Consider the following 18,444-nt stretch of genomic DNA (forward strand, 5'->3'; position numbering starts at 1 on the left):
CACCTCACCCTTGCGGTCGGTTAGGGAGTGGGTCCCTGCCTGGCAGTCCCACCCCTCTGCTCTAGCTGGGGAGCGGCTCCTCAGTCTCATTCTTGGTTGGCTTCATGGCAGCCCTTGCACAATCCCTGGCACCACTGCCAGGCATCTCTGTTATGTGAACACCCCCAGAGCTCTTATGCACGCAGCTTTGAAACAAACTTCAAAGATACGCTGTTTCTAGTCTTCAAAAGAGAGTTGCTGCTGCCCCCAGAGGGGGAGCATTCCCTGGCTTCCCTCCTCCCTGGCTTTCCCTTCCCTCTGCCACACCGCTCGCTTTTCCCTCCTCTGATGTGCAGCTGCCCCTTCAGCCGCCAAGCCTTTAACCTCGCCTCTATTCCCCCTTTCCCAGTCGTTTCACTGAATTTCACTGAATTTTTTTTTTAGAGTTGGAAGGGACCATATAGATCATCTAGTCCAACTCCCCTGCTGAAGCAGGATTGCTTAGAGAATGGCACCATGTTGCAATGTTTCCACCATGGCAGGGGGCTTTGGCAGAGAGGCAAGGTGCATTGGCAAGGTTTCCTCCCCCAGAAGCCCTGCAGAAGGACACCCCGCTATTGCTGCTGGACTCTGCTGGGGCCAGGAGGACGTGGCCTTTGGGGAAGCCAGGCTGGCAGCTGTGTTTGCAATACAGAGCAAAGATTTCAGCTGAAAGGGGCCAGAGGAAGCTGTTTCCTCAGCAAAGTCAATTCTCCCTTTTTTTATTACAAATCTCCTAACAGTTAGACCCCCCCCCAAATCACAGAATTCCAGTTCTGTGGAGCTAAGTAAAGAGGAGAAGGCCACAGCTTTTTTAAAAAAATAGAATATATAAAAGCAACCTATTTCTAACTTCATGGCCAGAGAGTAAAGCCTGAAAATATGAACCACAGGCAAAGCCAGATGCAAAGCGGTGCCTGGATGTGTATTGCAGCCAGCACTGCGTATGCCAGCATGCTGTGGCAGCCCCCTGTCCCAGGGACCTTCCCCAGCACCTCCTCTCGAGAAAGCCAGCCCGAGATGTAAGGTAAAGATGCTGTGGATAAATAGAAGCACAAGCACAAGGGGAAAAACCTCTAAAAGAGATCGGACCCCCTTATTTCACCACAGAAGGATAGGGTTGGGACCATGTCCCTCTAATCCTGCCTGTTGTCTTTAAATTCTCCGCTCCGTGGACAGACAGGCAGTGTCAGTGATCCCTGCAGTGGAAGCCTGTCTGAAAGTGAGCTCTGACGGTCTCAGATCTGCTTTCTCTGGAAGCCTCTTTGGGCGAACCTTTTCAAACTGCAGGAGGGAAGCACCATCTGCCTGCTGGATCAGAGGAAGAGTGAATGAGATTTAATTAAGATGATTTTTTGCCCTCCAGTCAGGTTGTTTAAAAATTCATTTTACTTCTCCTACCCCTTCAAACAACCTCACAAGCCAGAGGGAACCATGTGCCCTGAAATATCGATTCTGCCTCTCGGATGGCAGTGGCCCACATTTGTGGGTGCTCAGCCCGTGAGCGAATGCCTGGGACTGCCGCTGCCCTGCCACGCTGCACACAGCAGGAATGATCGAGGTGCTGGTTTGGATTAGAGGCAGAGTTTGACGTGAATCCTTTAATTTCTTTTAAATGCATCATGATTCATTATCTGAGGCAGGATCCCATATCAGGTGCGTGAAGAAAGCTTTGTGAGAGGCAAGCTGAGGTTGTTTGATCAAAGCTATGCCCTAGGCAACGTGAGAGTGCTTCCCAGCCTACTACAGCTGGTTTCTATAAAGGCAGACAGCACCGGTTCGAGTGCTGGAATTAACTGGAAGGAAATTTAGTTGTGTTGCATTTTTTTCCCCAATGTTTTTTCCCCCCTCGGTTTATCAGTCATGTCAGTCCTACACAACAAGGCATAATTAAAGGGCAAATTCAACTCGGCTCTCATCTGCACCTGCAAAGCTTACATCACCTTCACTGAAGGCTTCCTAAGTGTGGCAGACAAGTATTTGTCTAGTAAAACATCAGCCTGGCAGAGACAAAGTAAGTCATGAAAGTCTTGGGAAATGCCATGGTTACTGAGCCCTGCCCAGAGCAGCACTGATCGGGATGCAGGTTTCATCCAATTAAGTAATGCAGCATGCAAACTATGGGGAAAAGAATTTGGGGAGGAATTTAGGATCCATGAGTAATTCTGATTTCAGCTCTCACCAATTATATATTCCCTGGTGTATTGCATAGTCAGTCATACCCAAGAGTACTTTAATATTATATTCATGCAAAACGAACTCTTAAGTGCCTTCTTAACATTTAGGGTCATGAATGCAGCCACTACTTTCTGTGTTGTGCCTGAAAGTAATGGAAATTTCTTAGCCCGCAAATGGCAAAAGGAGTTGTATATGCCATCATCAGAATGCTCTCACTATCAATAATCTTTACAGGAGATGATTGCCAACAAAATTACCCCAGCTATCCGGCAAAGGGAGCAAGCTGGCTCGGGAGCAAACCTCGGCAATGCTACGCTGATACGAGTCTGCACACTCAGCAGTAACGTGGCTTCTTGCTAGTTCCTCTCTAATAATCTAATCAGTGTCATTAAGGAAACCTTTCAAGAACAGCTAGAGAAGCCTGGTGACTCTAAGCTTCACGGACCAGACATTTGTTTTGCTTAGTTTCCCTGACATGCCCTGCGTTTCACCGGTGATAAATTTGGCTCCACTGCTCAACGTGGTGTTCAACTCGGCGTCACCTTCCTTTCCTGCAAGAAGCCCACTGGACCGGAGTGTTAGCAGCACTTTCCAAACAGGATTCCCAAGGTTTAGCATTACACGTGGAACAGGAAATCCGAGCCTGTGGGACTGCACAAAAGCTTGTGTATTTGTGCCTGAATCTGGTGCTCGGCCAACTGCGGGAGAAACTGATTGAGGCAAATGAGGCAAGACATAGGTGATGAAGAGCTCTCCCAGCTCTATGTATTCCTGCGTATGCTAATGAAGTGCATTTGTAGTGAAACTCTAGGACTGTAGGGTCTCCATGGCACATGGCAGAGTCGCGTTCTCGCCTGTGGATGACGGCCCAGGTTTGAGTGCAACAAAGCAAATAGTTTCTGCTCACACACACCTCGTTCTTCGGGAGAGTGTGTGGCCGTGCCTCTTCCGCCTCCACCCACAAAAAACCCAAAAAAACTTGAAACGATCATGACAGTCAGACGGGATTAGAGAACCAACGCAGATTATGGCCAGTTTAAGACCTGTTTGGGCAGGTGGATGCAGACAGCAGAGGTCTTCTGCCCATGCTCCAGGCTGGCACAGCAGGAGCCTGCTCTGATCTGGAGGCAGCCCAGCGTGATGCTCAGCCCAGCTCTGGGTAATGCCAGGCAGCTCCTGCGTGAAGAAGCGCCTTTTTGAGGTGGGCAGCGCTGGTTAAACGTGCTGTCATGGGAGCCAGGGTAGGGCAGATTGCGTCTGTCTGTACTTGCCCACCTACAAATGCAGGAAAAGAGCTGGAGAGACTTGTCCTTCATGGCTCCAGGTCTTCAGTCCTTTCCTCCCAAACTCACAGGTAGCTTTTCTCAGCATGCCGGCTGAGGGGCCCGTGAAAACACGGGGTGCTGCAGCCCCGTTGACTCCTGCAGCACTGGAGCTCCCACTTCCAGAACTACCCGTTGGCCAGGAGGGGCTGTTTTGGCATGGCCTAACATAAGCCATAGATGTCATCGAACAATGCCCTGTGCCACACAGGCACTTTGTGCTGGAGCACCCCAGCACCCATCAGAAACAAAACCTGTCCTGGCTTCGTTCAAGCCCGAATTTGTCTACTTCCAACTTCTGCATCTCATTTATGCCTTTTGCAGCAGCTTAAGGCTCTGAATTAGCAAAGTAAACACACATCTTCAAACGTGGCTTTAACAAACCAAACCAAAGCGCTTTGAACATGGCCTTACACTTCATGGCAAGCCAGGCAGGTATTCGATGACACACCCCTGAAATATGTCCTAGGTAAGAGCATGCTTTGGCCCATCTGATCTGGTTTGTCTCTAATGAGCCCCTGGGAACTTCAGCACCCACTGGAAACTTTGACAGGCAGAACAGGAGTTTAAGCCGGAGAGAGTGAGAGGGCTGTTTTTTAGGAAATAATGTCTGGTTGGAGGGGAGGGGGTTTGGAAAGCCCTTGCTGGTGCAATAACCTCAGGCTTCCCAGAGGCACTTGGTGGGGTGCAGGAGCAGACGCTTCGATGGTGTCCCGCGGGGAGCCAGGGGATGCAGCCCCCACCGGACGGCTCCATCCTCATGGAGGAGCCCAGCATCCAAGCAGGGCAAGTGGGACATGGGAGGTTGACAAAGCCAGATTAGATTGATTAAGGGAACACCTAGCAGGCATTTTTTAATACCTTTAAAACTAATGATGCCACCAAGGTTTTATTTCCTGGTTGGTAATTAAAACCTCCCTCAGACAAGCAGTTTTCAGCCCATGACTTGAAAGAGGAATTGAACCTCCCTTCAGACGTCCCTGGAAGTAAGTCCCTACAAAGGAAGCGCAGTCGCTCTCCCAGGCTGGCATACTTTGCCTCTGCTTTCATCTTGGCATGAAATGCATTAATCACTCTTTTTCTTTTTCACCCATAATAATGTCATCAAGAAGAGCCTAATAAACAGAGCCCTCATCTTCTGATGCTCAGCAATGAGCCATCTGGCACATACGTAAGTGAAGATTAGCGATTAGACCAGGGTTGAAGTCTCTGTAACATGATTACGGTATAAAAATAGGCCAGGAAGAGCCAGCACCTCCTTGTATGCTCATTTTGCACTAGGAAGGAAATGGGCATTCTCATGATTTTGCTCCTGTGGCTGCCATTTCACACTGGATATAAAGGGATTTTTGGTTGAATAGCAGAGCTCAGACAAGGCATGTCATTGTTTAAGAATTTGTTATATTTATGGGTTACCTAGAAATACTCCAAAGGATGTTATGAAAAGCAATTGTGTGCTTCTGATGACTATTTCCTAGGGTTAAAAGAGGATTATTTGGTTTTCATAAGTGTGAGCTGTGTCATTTTTAAACCACCCTGGCATTGCAGGCATAAACTGATACTGGGAAATGTTTGCCCAGCGCAAGAGTGTCCCGTTACTGTGAGCGTACACCTCCCAAAGCCCAGCTTTATCACTACTAATTGTTGCACTTCCGTATCTCCCATTAGCACCTTGTTACCTGCTGGCCATTTTAGTCATGCAGATATTATTTCTTAAGAATTTTCCTACAGGTGGTTGCTGACTCCCTATAAAAAACATTCGCAGGGTCTGGCCATGGGATGCTCGGGGACTTCTCCGGCTCACACCCACGTTTGTGCCATACCTTTCCCAGGGAGGAGGGCACCAGCACCCGGATGTCTCAGCACTGCCCCCATCCCACTGGGGACAGAAAGCGGGCTAAAAGGGTGGGAAGGAAGACTTAGTGCAACCCCTACAGTAACGATAGAGACCTCCAAACACACCGGCACAGGAAACACCAACTGATAGAGAAGTCTCTAATAAACTCCATGTATTTGTAGCATAGTGCTATAATTGAGGAGAAAAACATTTAAACTGAGATAGAGAGGACAAGACTATTAGAGGATTAGTGCATTTTTTTTTGGCTTGTTTTCAATATTAAGTAGGTTGGATTTGCTTCTATAACTTGCTTATCATTCATGGTGGAAATAATTTCTGCTTCTGCTTCCCCTGCTGGAAATAACTTCTGCTTCTTTCATAAAGACCCAAATCTTTATGAAAAGCATCATGAATCTGATCTATTTGAAATGTGTCTCTGAAGCACAACAAATATAAACTCAGTGTCAAAGACTTTCCAATCTAAATAACTTCTAGGACAATTTCCATGCTAAAATTGATCAATAAATGAACATTTTGTTTCTTTCGTTGTTTGTGTTATCCTACCAATTCTGTGTCAGGGCCAGCTTCTCTTTATGTTTGATGACAACAGAAGAAAAGTCATGTGCTGTTTCATAACTATTTTATGTCCAAGACAGGTTTCATTATTCCCTTTTTCCAGCATACAGCTCTTCCCATGGGCTCTCCTGGACTGGTTTTTCCCACCCCTCCTCCCGGCCTGGTTTCTCACTGGGGGGTCAGCCCCAGGACCCAGCTGCTGGCTCCTCAGCGCTGCATCAGCCTCCATCACAATCCCTTTCTTCCTTTTTTAATTACCTGTTTAGAAACAGATTGTTCATACACACCAAACTTGCACTGGGTGGGTGCAGTACTTTTAATATGACACTGTTACCCTCTTGCGGATGGTCTCATTTACATGAGGTTAAAGACACTAATTTAAAAAATACAAAGCAGGTGCTGCAGAACGAGCCATAATCAGAAATAAAGCCATAGAGAGACAGTGTAAGGTGTTCTTCCAGATATTCCCCACTTACCAGAACACTGCAGCTGTGGGAAGCCTTTGAACACCTCTGCTCTGAATAGTTCCTGAGCCCATTTTGCTCCTGTGACAGAAGCCTCGCTGTCCCATCTCTTCTGGGAATACTTAATCCTTGGGCAGAGGCTCAGGGCTCCAGTGAACACACGGCGCCAGTCCTCTGGTGGCTTGATCAGAAAGCAGGAATGCTCTCCAGAGAGCAGACACCAAAGCATGTCTTACCAAAAAAAGTGAAACTCAAGTGCAACTGTGCAGCTCTCAGCTCACCTTCCCCACTACAATGCAGTCTGTCTCCTCCTGGTCAAATGCATGAGCCTCAGTGTGGTCCTACAGCCACCCAGAGACACCCAAAAATGCATTTCTCATAGCTCATATCCTGGACTTTGCTCTCTGTTGGTTCTTTCCACCAGAGTGAGTGCAGTAGCTGGAAGGAAGGCACAGCGGACAGGCCTTTGTAAGGTCCCGAAGGACCTAGTTCTCAAGTGACCACCACTGCCATGGGCTCCTCAACTGCATCATCCAGGTCCTGTACCACCACACAGTACCTCACTGCCCCTGCCGCACAGCGGGGAAGGTGCTAGACACAAGGCAGCTCTGGGTGCAAAGGAGTCAGATGATGTCCTCAGTCTGAAGAGCTAAAGAAACTGGTTTTCTTGAAAGAAAGAAGAAGAAAGAAGAAAATAACCCTTTCCTTTTCCAGACCAACACAGGCACTTGCTTGTAATATTTGTGACATTAGTGCTTTATGCATAACTTTATCTTACAAAGACTGTAACAACAATCTTTGGGAGCGATGCTGCTGAGGCCACCTGATCTCGTGCTCCTGACAATGTCCTCTGGCACAGAGCTCGGTGCCCAGTCCCCCATGCAGAGCTCCCCAGCAAGTGGCGGCAGCTCTTGTCACCTTCCTGTCATGAATCGGGTCCGTGCCAAAGAGGATGGGCGCCAGACATGAGAAGCCTCGCAGCAGCCTTTGACGCCAGCCCGATCCAGGAACGAAACACTTGTTTTAACTCGCAAAGACGCAACATCCACCCCAAACTTTCCTACCCCATCACAGAAACCAGGGGTGGGAAGGGGCTCCCAGAGCACACGCAGGCAGGTCCCGACTGCTCTGTGAGTGATTCATAAGGAACACTGTAAACTCAAAGTAAATGCAACATGTTTTATTTGAGGTTGGAATAAATTACAACTGTAAAGCATAATTTATTGCTTTATAAATTGTCTGCTCTTAAAAGGCATTAATATCAAACATAAACAAAACAAAGACACATTCAATTAGCAGTTCAGTTCTCTCAAGCTTCATGAACAGCTCAGTAGGGCAATTTCATTCTATATACGATTGAAATCTCTGATCACAGGCTCGTAAACTTGCCTTTGACATGCACTATCATCACTCAGACATACTGAGGGGATTGTAGATGTGTTCATTTGCTTTAGGACATATTTTTTATTGCAATTTTCCCGAAGATATCCCATTGAATACCCAATCCTTCATTCCTCACTCAAATACAAATTCCACTAGTTTCAAAAAACTCCTTTACAAGATATGTGGGGGTTTCTACCCCTGCAGAAAGAGGGCTTCCAAGTTTAAAACAGGAATGAGTCTGGTCCCAGAACTAAGTGAAAAATGAGCTCCTCCTAGGTTAAAATGCTGAAATCCCACGCACAACAAATGTTTCCTCCCATTCTGAAGATTCTTGCAAAAAATCCCAACATTATCCAAACGAATGTGGATACTTCATATTTTTATTGTACAGTTACTCCATGCCTGAGACTGGTATGAGTTTTGCTCAGCATCTGTACTACTCTAGGATGCAGCCCCAGGCAAGTCCAGTCTGCCCCGAGTCCTAGAGGATGAGAGGGTGGTCACAGGAGGCTTTGCAGTGTCCAGCCCCGAATGCACAGATGCTGTGACACAACGAGCTGGACCTGGCCAGCTCCAGCTAGATAAGACTGGCAGAAGGAAGGCCAAAAAGCCACCTCCTCACCTCCCAGGGAGTCACAGCTCCTGAACGCCAGAAAGGGAATGAACATCCAGAGCAGCTCTCACTGCACCACGAAAAAGGACTCCACCATGGCATCCTGCCCTGCTCTGACTCTCTCGCTCTGCAAGGGCCAAGTGCTCCCGGCACCTCGGCTCCAGAACAGCAGCTCCCTGAGCTACTCCCTGAGCAGGGAGTGTGCACCTCTGCTCTGGCTTCCCCACCTGGATCCGAAGCAGCACAAAATGAGCTGCCTCATGCCCTGTATTACACCAGAGGTAAAACTCTCCAGAAACAGAACCGGAGACTCCCATCTCAATTAGCCCTTGGAACAACTAAGACAGTTTGCAAAGAAAATCTCCAGGGCAGCTTCTTTTCCAGCCCACAAAATTAACTTTAAAAATAATGAGCCACTGGTACAGAAAATCCTTCTAAAACTGGCTCAGCATTACTCAGAGAAGGGTTTCTTCTTGTACCAGCCTCTAATGTTCTTGTCATGGCTACAAAAATGTAAACAGCTGAGTGAGATGTTAGGATATTTTACGCTATAGTACTGAATGGGAATGGTTAAGTCTATTACTGGATCCAAGAAATAAGTATCAGACTTCAAGGAAAATACTATTACATTGATCCTGGTTTGATTTCAGTTCTCATTAAAATTTCATCGGTAATCTACATATCTTTTGTATGTTTTATGCATAATCTCATTTAAAAAAACCCAGCAAACAAACTGTCTTCTTCTAAACACGGTTTCCTCAGAAGGTGTGTTTCTGTTGTGCTGTGAGGGATGCCCAGCTTGGACCCCTGCGGGGCGGTACAGCAGATTTCAGGCGTGTGCTTGCCCATAACGGCTCCCAACAAGCCAAGCACCATGGCAGAGCTTTGGTGGGAGGCTGGGAGCGTGCAGGGCTATCCCTGGGGCTGTGCCGAATTGGGCCAATTTTTTGCACTTCTCAGTGTCCTCCTCATTCGGGGACTGGAGAACCCTGGTTTAGCTCCCAGCCACGTGGTAAAGTGCTTAACGGAGGGGTGGAGAACACTAATGTCCCTTCGTCCACCTCAGCTCCTGCCGCAGGAAAGGTGGCTTTGTGCCTGCTTTGCACTAGGAGAAGGATCCGCTGCAGCTGGAACAAGGGCATGCATACAGGACAAGGTGCCTGATTCATCACCATCTTACAGAAACATAACTCAGAAATATGCAAGGCTTGAAAATCATCAGTCATCTCATTTATGCTCATTGAGAACAGATTCTTGGCTGACTTCTTTTTTTCCTTAGCCATTCTGAATTTTCCTTTGAAGATGAGAAGGAGGAAAGCTCGCCTTCAGGGAGAGGGACAAGCAGAGGCACTTGCAAATTAAAATGCATGCACGTGTCATCCACCACAGCAGTGACCCCCGGTCTGCACTTCACTACACAACATCTTATTACCTTGAACCTTAATTTCTCATCCCTTTCAAAGGTTCCCAAGAGCATTCTTTCCTGTGTCAGTGAAATATCCCAGGGGACCCTACAGAGAAAACTAATGAGAGGAACAAACTGTTGTCACCAGGACAAGTTACAGGGTTACATTCAAGCTACAGACTCTGGAGGAGGAGGACAGGGGCAGACTCATTCCATTTTCTGGTGCAAGTGCCACACCAAGCAGCAAGATGAGCACCCAGTGAGAGGGAAGATGGGCTAATGGTTAGTGCACTGGACTGGGATTTGGCAGCCAGTTAATTCTCGTTCCCCTTGTTCTCGAAGTGATCAGAAAATGGAAACAGTTCATATTAACTTCAGGGTGCTCAAACATTCCCAGCTCAGTAAATACCCCCAAAATATTTCTCCTCTCTTAACAGTTCTTAACAGCTTATGCATTGCCTCTCAACACAGAAATCTTCTAAGGAATCACACTTCTTCTAGGAAAAAAAGAACCAACAAACTTCAGGATTGCTACATCTCGACTAAGGCTCATTTACCCATCTGCAAAGCCTCTCACCCGCCCTGATCCTCACTGCCGGGCTGCCCATTTTCCCTGCACTTGCAGTCAGAGAGAGGAGAGATCAGAAGCTCTAAAATCCATTCCCATCTTTATTTCTAATTCACTGGGTTTTGCCTCCGGCAAGGCACTCAGGCCAGCACCGTCCTAGGGATTTCTGTTTAAAGCACCTTTTGGCTGACGGGGGACCAGGTTTCTACTGACCTGAAAAGCAGATGGGACAGTCAGTGAGTGCATCTGAAAGCAAAGCTGTTAACTGGTGCGTCTGCTCACAGGGAGGGCAGTGTTCAGCCACTCTACCAAAATATGGTAGGCATATTAATTAGTGGTTACAAAATGCTCTTAACTTTTCACAGACCTTTGTAAATGCCGAGCATTTTAATTGGCAGGACAGCCATGCCTGAGAATTCAGTGTACTGTCAGAAACTGACATTTTCCTCTCCTACAGTCCTTCCTGTCGCAGTGTGTCTCATGGAACAAACAAGTGTCTATATTGTGATTTTACCAGCGCAGGAACTGGGTCAGAGAAGGACGCTGGCCGGATCAGACCTATGGAGCAGGTGAATGACTTAGTCAAGCGAATACTAAATCACTCAATGCCAGGCCCAGTGCTCCGCCCCCCCATCAGAGGTTACTAAATAGGGGACATAAATAATCTCCCGAAGGAACTGATGTATCATGAAGGGCAAAGAGCCTCTGAAGCTATGCATAATGGCAAAAAGTACAGCACAAGTATATTACATATTTAGCTCCATCCCCACTTCTCTGACGCGAGGGCAGTGGGTTGTTCAGAGAGTTGTCTTCTGGTCAGCCTATTACATTATCTCCTATGGAAATGAAGGTAACGGCACGTATGCGATTCAGTAGTAGAACAGGAGTTTGGTTTTACATGGGCTGAAAGAATGTTTCTTATACCCGCATGAGATTTTTGCATGCATCTGCATACTCACCCAGATGCTGCCTCTGCCGTGCTCCATGCCTGAGTTTCATGCCCGGTTCGCTCTGCATAGCAGGCATATCATATGCACACAGTCACCTGGTACAAGAGCACATTCTGCAGGCCAAGTCTCAGGCAAAAATTCTCCTACAAAACCTAAGCGTGTTGGTAGTTTTCTGCAGAGAATCGGGCTTTCACTAGGAATTAACATAAGCTGCAATGGCTAATCTTATACTCTGTGCATTGCTTATTTTCTTTTCACAGTTCAACCACTTACTTCCTTAATACTAAAACACTAAAGTCTTACATAGCATTCAGAGCATTATTTTCTGCTGGCTGTGTTTCTCTATGCTCTAAGCCTCTATCACAATGCATGCAAAGGATAATGGCTGAATTTGTAATGCTTTTAACTAAAAAAATACTTTTAAAAACATAAAACATAAATTATTTATTCCTCTTTGTCCATTGTTTTAAGCACTGAGTCTTCTCCCAAGATTTTACACAGTTCATTCAGTCTCTGTTGCATTTTAGGAATTCCTGCAAGTTGGGATTCCAGTCTCTGTTTTTCCTCACTCAGTGATAAACGGATAGCGGTGTCCAACTGCTCGAAACGCCAGCCACCTTGTCCGTCAAACTGCAGCAAGTGACTGTGGTACTTCCTGCAGTAGAAATTAAAACATCAGTAATGGCTTGGGGAACAGATGGTTGGTTCATTTTTGCACACAAATTTGGATGTCTATGTCTCTTTTCAATGGTGCCTCTCGGGATGCTGAGAGTTGTCCAGTTTTGGATCACTGGGCAAGTCTTCTTTTCCAGTGACTCATAATCCCAGGACACTCTTTTGTAAGGGATTTGGGTATTTCAAAGCCTGTCACCAGGACCTCCCTAGGCCATCCAGTGAAATTCAGCAGCGAGGTGCCAGCTGTAAGCTATTAGCACCAGTGTGGGCTGCTCCTCACTCCTCCTTGTGCAGTCCCCACAGTTGGGCTCGAGGAGGCCCTCACCAGTATTGATGCTGGCAGGAGCGGGCATGGCTGTGGAAGGTCCCCTCATCATCTGCTGTCTCTGGCCAAGGTGGAGGCCTCCCTCTTTGAAACATTGTCTGTGGCTGCAGTTGCCTTCACTGCAACTCCACCAGACTCCTTTTTCTCCAGGAGCTTGAAGAGCAGCAGGAGATGAGGCTCCCTTCTCCCCCAGGAATGCTAGTCCCAGTTTATTTTATTTACCTTGCTTTCTGAGAGACTTTTTCCCTCCTTAGCAGAAAAATGCATTCAGGCAGGCATGGTGCACTTGATGCTACTGATAGAACTCTAGTTTGTTCAAATTACACCTCAGTTTGTTCCCCTCCATCTATTAAGGCTGGCTAAAGAAACCTCCAGTCCTAAAACATGGTTCAGTTTGCAAGGGGTCAAAATAAAAAAGTTTGTGTAGGAGTCACAGATCTTTCAGTGAGTTTCAGGGTGTGTGCACCGAAAATATTCAAAGGTGTACATGCAGAGTTTGTCAAGAGCTGACAAGACATTTATCAGGAAATGCAAGAGGAAGAGTAGAGAGTTCCCTCAGAGCTGCTGGTATGACTCTGTAATTTATCACTATAAATTATAGAAGATGAGACACATCATAAAACAGTGATTATAAATCCTGTCCAGGGAATGTGACAGTTTAATCAACTCAATAGCTTATGACATGGGACTCAAAAGAGATTCAGCTCCAGGCTTACATTCACCACTTCTTGCCATTATTCTTTGTGACACCAAACACTTAACCTGTCCCTCTATTTTCCCCCCACCAAAACCCGAAAAAAAATCAGGAAGCTAAGACAGCTGATTGAGATGTCCAATGTTTATGGTCTAAGAAAGTAGCTAATATTTTGATTAAAAGAGCAAATATTCCCTGGTATAATCTTGAGGAGGAGAAAACAGCATGTGAACCCGGTTTTTGTCTATGCAGTGCAGTCCCTGCAGAAGCGTATCTAAGTTAAAGGCATTTGATGCTTAATTCCAAATACTCAGCACTTCTGTTTACTTGTCCAGAACCCCCAAAATCACCAGATTTCTGATAATTTCAGCAATACTGTGGAGGCTACAAGAACAATCCCAAGCTTTCCTGAATAGCACTAGTACTAGGAAACAGGAAACGTCGGTAGGAATCTAACCTCAAAAGACCTTTCTCACAAGTTCTTTTGCAGAACTTCCCTCTGCATTGTCATTATTTCTAGGTGAGATGCTCAAATACCTGTTTTCTTGAGCAATGGCTTTAAAATAATGCCAAACTTTAAAAAATTTAAATACTACTTTTCTTTTTAAGTGTAAGTTGAATTATTTTAAAAACAAATGTCTGTGACATTTTTTTCCTACCAGAATACTAATTTTTTTGTAATATTTAGGTCCTGATCCAATAAAAGCTATTTCCACTGTCACCATCTCCACACAGGAAGGAGGAATGCTGAGAAAACCATTCTTTTTCAGAGAAGCAGACACTGTTACAATTTCTTTCATTTGAGGCAACAGACTGGTAATGGATTTTTTGTCATCAGTTTAAAAAAAGCAAACAATCTGACAGTAGAGACCAAGGAGTTCAGAACAGTCAGTCTCTGCTAATATCAGCTTAGGCTTTCTTGATCTCCTTTTGCCCGTTAAAGTATTTCATTGTTGTATGTACTCAGCAACTACATGTATTTCCTTTGAGGTACTCTTCCATACTTAGTAATTCCTCATTAGAATGATGTTTCTCAGAATTCTATTATTTCTTTTTTTAACAGATGATCAGATAGTGAAAGCTCATAAACCCTGTAGACAGAGGACGCAATTGAAGTCAAAACAACAGATGTATTTTTCCTATGGAAGAACAAAGAGTAGTTTAACCACTTGCCATGTCTCCCATCTTCTCCCAAGGTAAACTTCCCCAGGACACCTCATGTATCTTGTCACCTTTACAGAATAATCTGGTGATATCTGTTGTGGCTGTGGTGTGGTGGGCTAATTAATTGCTTCTTAGATACCTGCATGTTGCTATTAATAGCTAATAACTGAAACACATTTAAAAAAACATGAGGGAGGAATAAATACGTGTCAAAGAATGAAAAAAAGTCAATGCCAAATGTATTTACATCACTATTATTGTAGACAAGTTACCTCAGAAAATGCAGTAGATATTGATTAAATAACTGCCCTAGTACAAAGAATAAAAGCCAATCCATGGCCTGTCAGAAAGCTAAAAGCAAGGGCCATTATCAATCCCTGAACGTACTTACCAAAGAGAAGGTCTGTGTGTTATAGAAAGCAGGGATATCCCAGCAGCTTTTGCAGCTTGGAATATCTTTCCTTCAACATCAATGCTTACAGCACTTGTGCATTCATCCAGCAATGCATACTTTGGCCTTTCAAAAGCAGATAAAGAACATTACTCTTCTACGGTTTGGACAGTATTCTCATGCACAATGTTTAATTGAAAGAACAACAGAAAGGAGAGTTCAATTTTTACAAGACAGCTGTCCCTCATCTACAGCTGGAAGCTGGCTAGCAACAACATAAGGTTTCCAAGCATTATTCAGGTGCAGACCCAGCTTCCAGGAAAAATGAGTTTTATTTCCTGGTCCATCTGAGTACACAGTGATCTAACTAATGGTCTAGCTTGACCTAGCTTTATTCTGTCCTGTCATCAAGTCATGCAGTAGCCACTGCCAACTCAGAAACTTTCTGTCCACTGCTCTGCATGGAGGGGGCTGCCTTTGTAGTGCTTGCGGTCTCCAAACCCAGAAAGTTTTGGAGCTTGGCTTTTAAAGTCCCATAGCCTCTACAACAGTCCATCAGACTTCTGCAGTATTTGTAGGACAGATGGAGGGAAGATGTTTGTGCTCAAGATATTAAAGAAAGGAACATCTGGAAAATGTAATGCTGTGTGGCCAAAAGCAAAGCTTAAGTAAGAAGCATTGCCCAAACTAAAAGCAGAGCTTGTATGAATAAATTATAAGGTCCGCAGTCCTATGCAACCGTGTAGCAGTATTGCATATTGCATGGAGATTATAGTCTACTACTGCTCAAACTAATACAGCAAGCCTCCAAAACTCTTCCTCATTTTCAGATGCTACTTAAAGAACAAACCAAAATGCTTACTTATGGTAAAACATCCGAGCCATGCCCATCCTTTGTTTCTCCCCTCCTGATAAGACATCTTTCCAATCCATGATGGCATCCCAGCCTTTAAAAAAAATGCAAACAAAACATGTCAGGACAATGTTAACTTACGAAGGAAATGCATCTTCACTTGCAACATCTCTGCAATCTGCAACCAAAATCATGAAGAGTATTTCCATTCCAGAAGAGACAGCTCAGGGTTCTGGATCACATCTTCTGAAATACCTCAATGCCTTCCCACTGGCACTCAGTTGGAAAAATGCCCCAAAAATCATGTCAGTTTTGAAAGTGGAATTTAACCTTCTTGGTCATGTAGGTATTGTCAATAAACTTTACTTACCATCTCTTTGAAAAAACATCTTTTACCTGCATATAACTAATCTTTTTTTTTTTTTGATCATGTTTGTTTTATAGAACAATTTGTATTCCTTCTTGAAAGGTGCGAGCGGAAATTTAAAAACAAATTCAAAACATAAAGCGTAAAAAACATAAAGAGCAGTGCCGGACACCACACACTACTGTAGGCGAAGAAAAGCTGTCAGCAAACTCAACAGAAACACGGATACAGACACAGGGATGCATTCTGTGGACTCAGACAAGCAGCTGACACACAAAACTACATATGGACAGGAGGGTTTTCTCTACGAACTTCCTGCTACTTCGTATTTAGAAATGACCCGTAACTGTTAGAACACTGCATATCTTTATTTAATATTCTGCATGGCCTCTAACCAATTTTTTTCTTCATCACTTTCAGATACGTGCAACAGGAGCATGATGTATTTTATCTGTGATCTCCCGGCGGACTGGTGTTTCTGTGAGTACTCTGGCATGACTCATTCCCACTGATGAAAAACTTCAAATACCAAATTACCCTACTGAAAATAAGTTTTCAATCAAAAAATCCGGAAGATAGAGTAGGAAAATAGATGAGTTTTGAAAAGGGAGAGTGTGGATGCAGAGAAAATCTGGTAAGACATTTGTCTCAACAGATCATCTATTCATGAGACAGGCGGCTGGAGCGGGGCCAAGTGAGGAAGAGAACATTTTTCCAAATCAGCCTAGCACTCTAACTAAAAAAATTAACACCACAACAAAAAACCCTTTTCTGCCCCTGCCCAACTGAAAATAAACATTTGCCAGAAAAGACTGTAAACAAGGTCAAGCAAGGAGGGTGGGCTGTGTCATTTCTGATACCTGACCAAAGGTGAGACAAGTGGGGCTCATGGGGCTTGTTATGGTGCAGGAGGCCGGGGAGTGCTCTGCCCGTGCTTGGTGCTACACCAGAGCTTGGTAGGTCTGAAAAAAACCTCAGTGAAGCATCTGGTGAGAAGCTGTGTGACTGAAAACAGCAATTGATAATGCTAGAGATTGAATTCCAAGAATTTTCTCTATGTGAAATTGCAAAATATAATGCCATGATTTTTTAATATATGTGTATATAGCTAGATTTAAAAATCAGGCATGCACACACCAGAAATACATCACCTTTAGTGATCCTATTGTTTTTCCTTTGTTTCCTTCCATTCTTGTTTAAGGATCACAGCGGGCACCCCCCCGGCGGGCACACATACAGTGGGTTCTACCAGCAGGCTCCTAGCAAAGAGGGAGTTGTGTAATGATTAACTGAATCATCACCATTTGGATGAACTCTGGTGTGGGATCACACAGAGAGCTGGAGTAGCTGTTCCAACAACTCCTTCAGCTTCCAAAAATGACTGCAAAACGCCTGGAGCCCTCCTTTCTGGTAAGGGTTCCAGGGTCAAGCGATGGGAATGGTCCTCCATGAAAGCCACAGAAACAACGATGCTTCTGAAGACAATGTTCAGGCTGCTGCTTATACTCTATTGTTTTTAAGCTGAGAATATAGACGAGCTCCTGGGATCTGGATCTGAGCTAGGATGTGGGTGGGTGGGTGGGTGTGCACACGTGCCTGGGGAAGCAGTGCCTGCCTTCATACAGTTTCTTCCAGATGAGCTGGTTTATAAAGACTTATTAAAAGGCAAAAAGGGAATGAAGTTCAAGAAGCAGCATCACCTTGTCAGAAAAATCATTCTATTATTTTCCTTAAAGGTGTAAGATTTAGCCTCTGTTTACCGGGATACAATGGTCATCTCTGTGGTCACTTGAACTTGCATTCTAACTGAATATTTGAAGTGCGGCTTGTCTCCTCCTACCTAGCTTCCTCCCTGAACTGTCCTATTTGTCACTTGGAATGTCTCAAACAACAGATAAAGAAGGATCCATTTTAATATTATTCGTTTTAAAAATGATTTTCTAATGTCTGAACAATTTCCTTCAACACTTAGGCACTGTAACTCACAATAAACTGACTCCCTACTGTGCATTAACAATAACGCACCTACTTGTTTCTCCTTTTCTTCCTGCTGACATGACACAGGTCAGTGAAGGTCATTATTGTTCTGAAAATATCAGCCAAGTCAGTGTCTTACGTCACCCATAGTTACATCCATTTTACAAATGAAGAAATGAAATGGTTTGTCCATGAACGCAGCACAAATCTCTCAGTAGGTACAAACGTAATCCTGGCTTTCAGAGTCCAAATTCCTTGCCCAGCTTCTTGTTACACATAGCCTTTGATTGCACATGGTACGATGTAGATGTGATGAACACAGGGTATCACAGAAATACCTTTTGCAACCGGCAAGACAAAGAGCACGCGTAATGCGCTGGGGCAAAGCAACAACAGTGGGAATACATAGAGCTGTCAGCAGAAACTAGTGATAGCCTTACGATAGCAGCGTTTCATTCTCTTGCATGGCTTCTTTTACCATGCTTTTTACCTCAATTTTCTGAAGGAAAAAGCAATCTAAATTTGACAACAAAAAAAAAAGTGTTATATCTGGGGTCTGTAGCGCTCTGTATCCTTCATCCTGGTGAATCCTGCAAGACAGAGCATTCAGCTGCCATAAAAATATACACTTAAAAATTCCTTTTCCAGATCTACACTCCAATGCACCTCATCCGGGATGGACTG

The 18,444-nt window shown here is 44.8% G+C and overlaps 1 protein-coding gene across 2 annotated transcripts in view; it reads right to left on the minus strand.

The window, feature by feature from the left end:
- Positions 1-7,555: 7,555 nt before the first annotated feature.
- ABCD2 (ATP binding cassette subfamily D member 2) overlaps positions 7,556-18,444 on the minus strand; it is a 47,079-nt gene continuing 36,190 nt past the window's right edge. The window contains exons 8-10 of one of the 2 annotated variants that reach the window (XM_074168467.1): positions 15,426-15,510; positions 14,564-14,689; positions 7,556-11,969 (exon numbers count right to left, since the gene is read on the minus strand). In XM_074168467.1, coding sequence (XP_074024568.1) covers positions 11,759-11,969; positions 14,564-14,689; positions 15,426-15,510 — 422 coding nt within the window. In that variant the 3' untranslated portion in view covers positions 7,556-11,758. The remainder of the gene's footprint in view (positions 11,970-14,563; positions 14,690-15,425; positions 15,511-18,444) is intronic. The other variant, XM_074168468.1, reaches the window with a different exon arrangement.

Source organism: Numenius arquata, chromosome 2 (assembly GCF_964106895.1).
Source record: "Numenius arquata chromosome 2, bNumArq3.hap1.1, whole genome shotgun sequence".
NCBI classification, from domain to species: Eukaryota; Metazoa; Chordata; class Aves; order Charadriiformes; family Scolopacidae; genus Numenius; species Numenius arquata.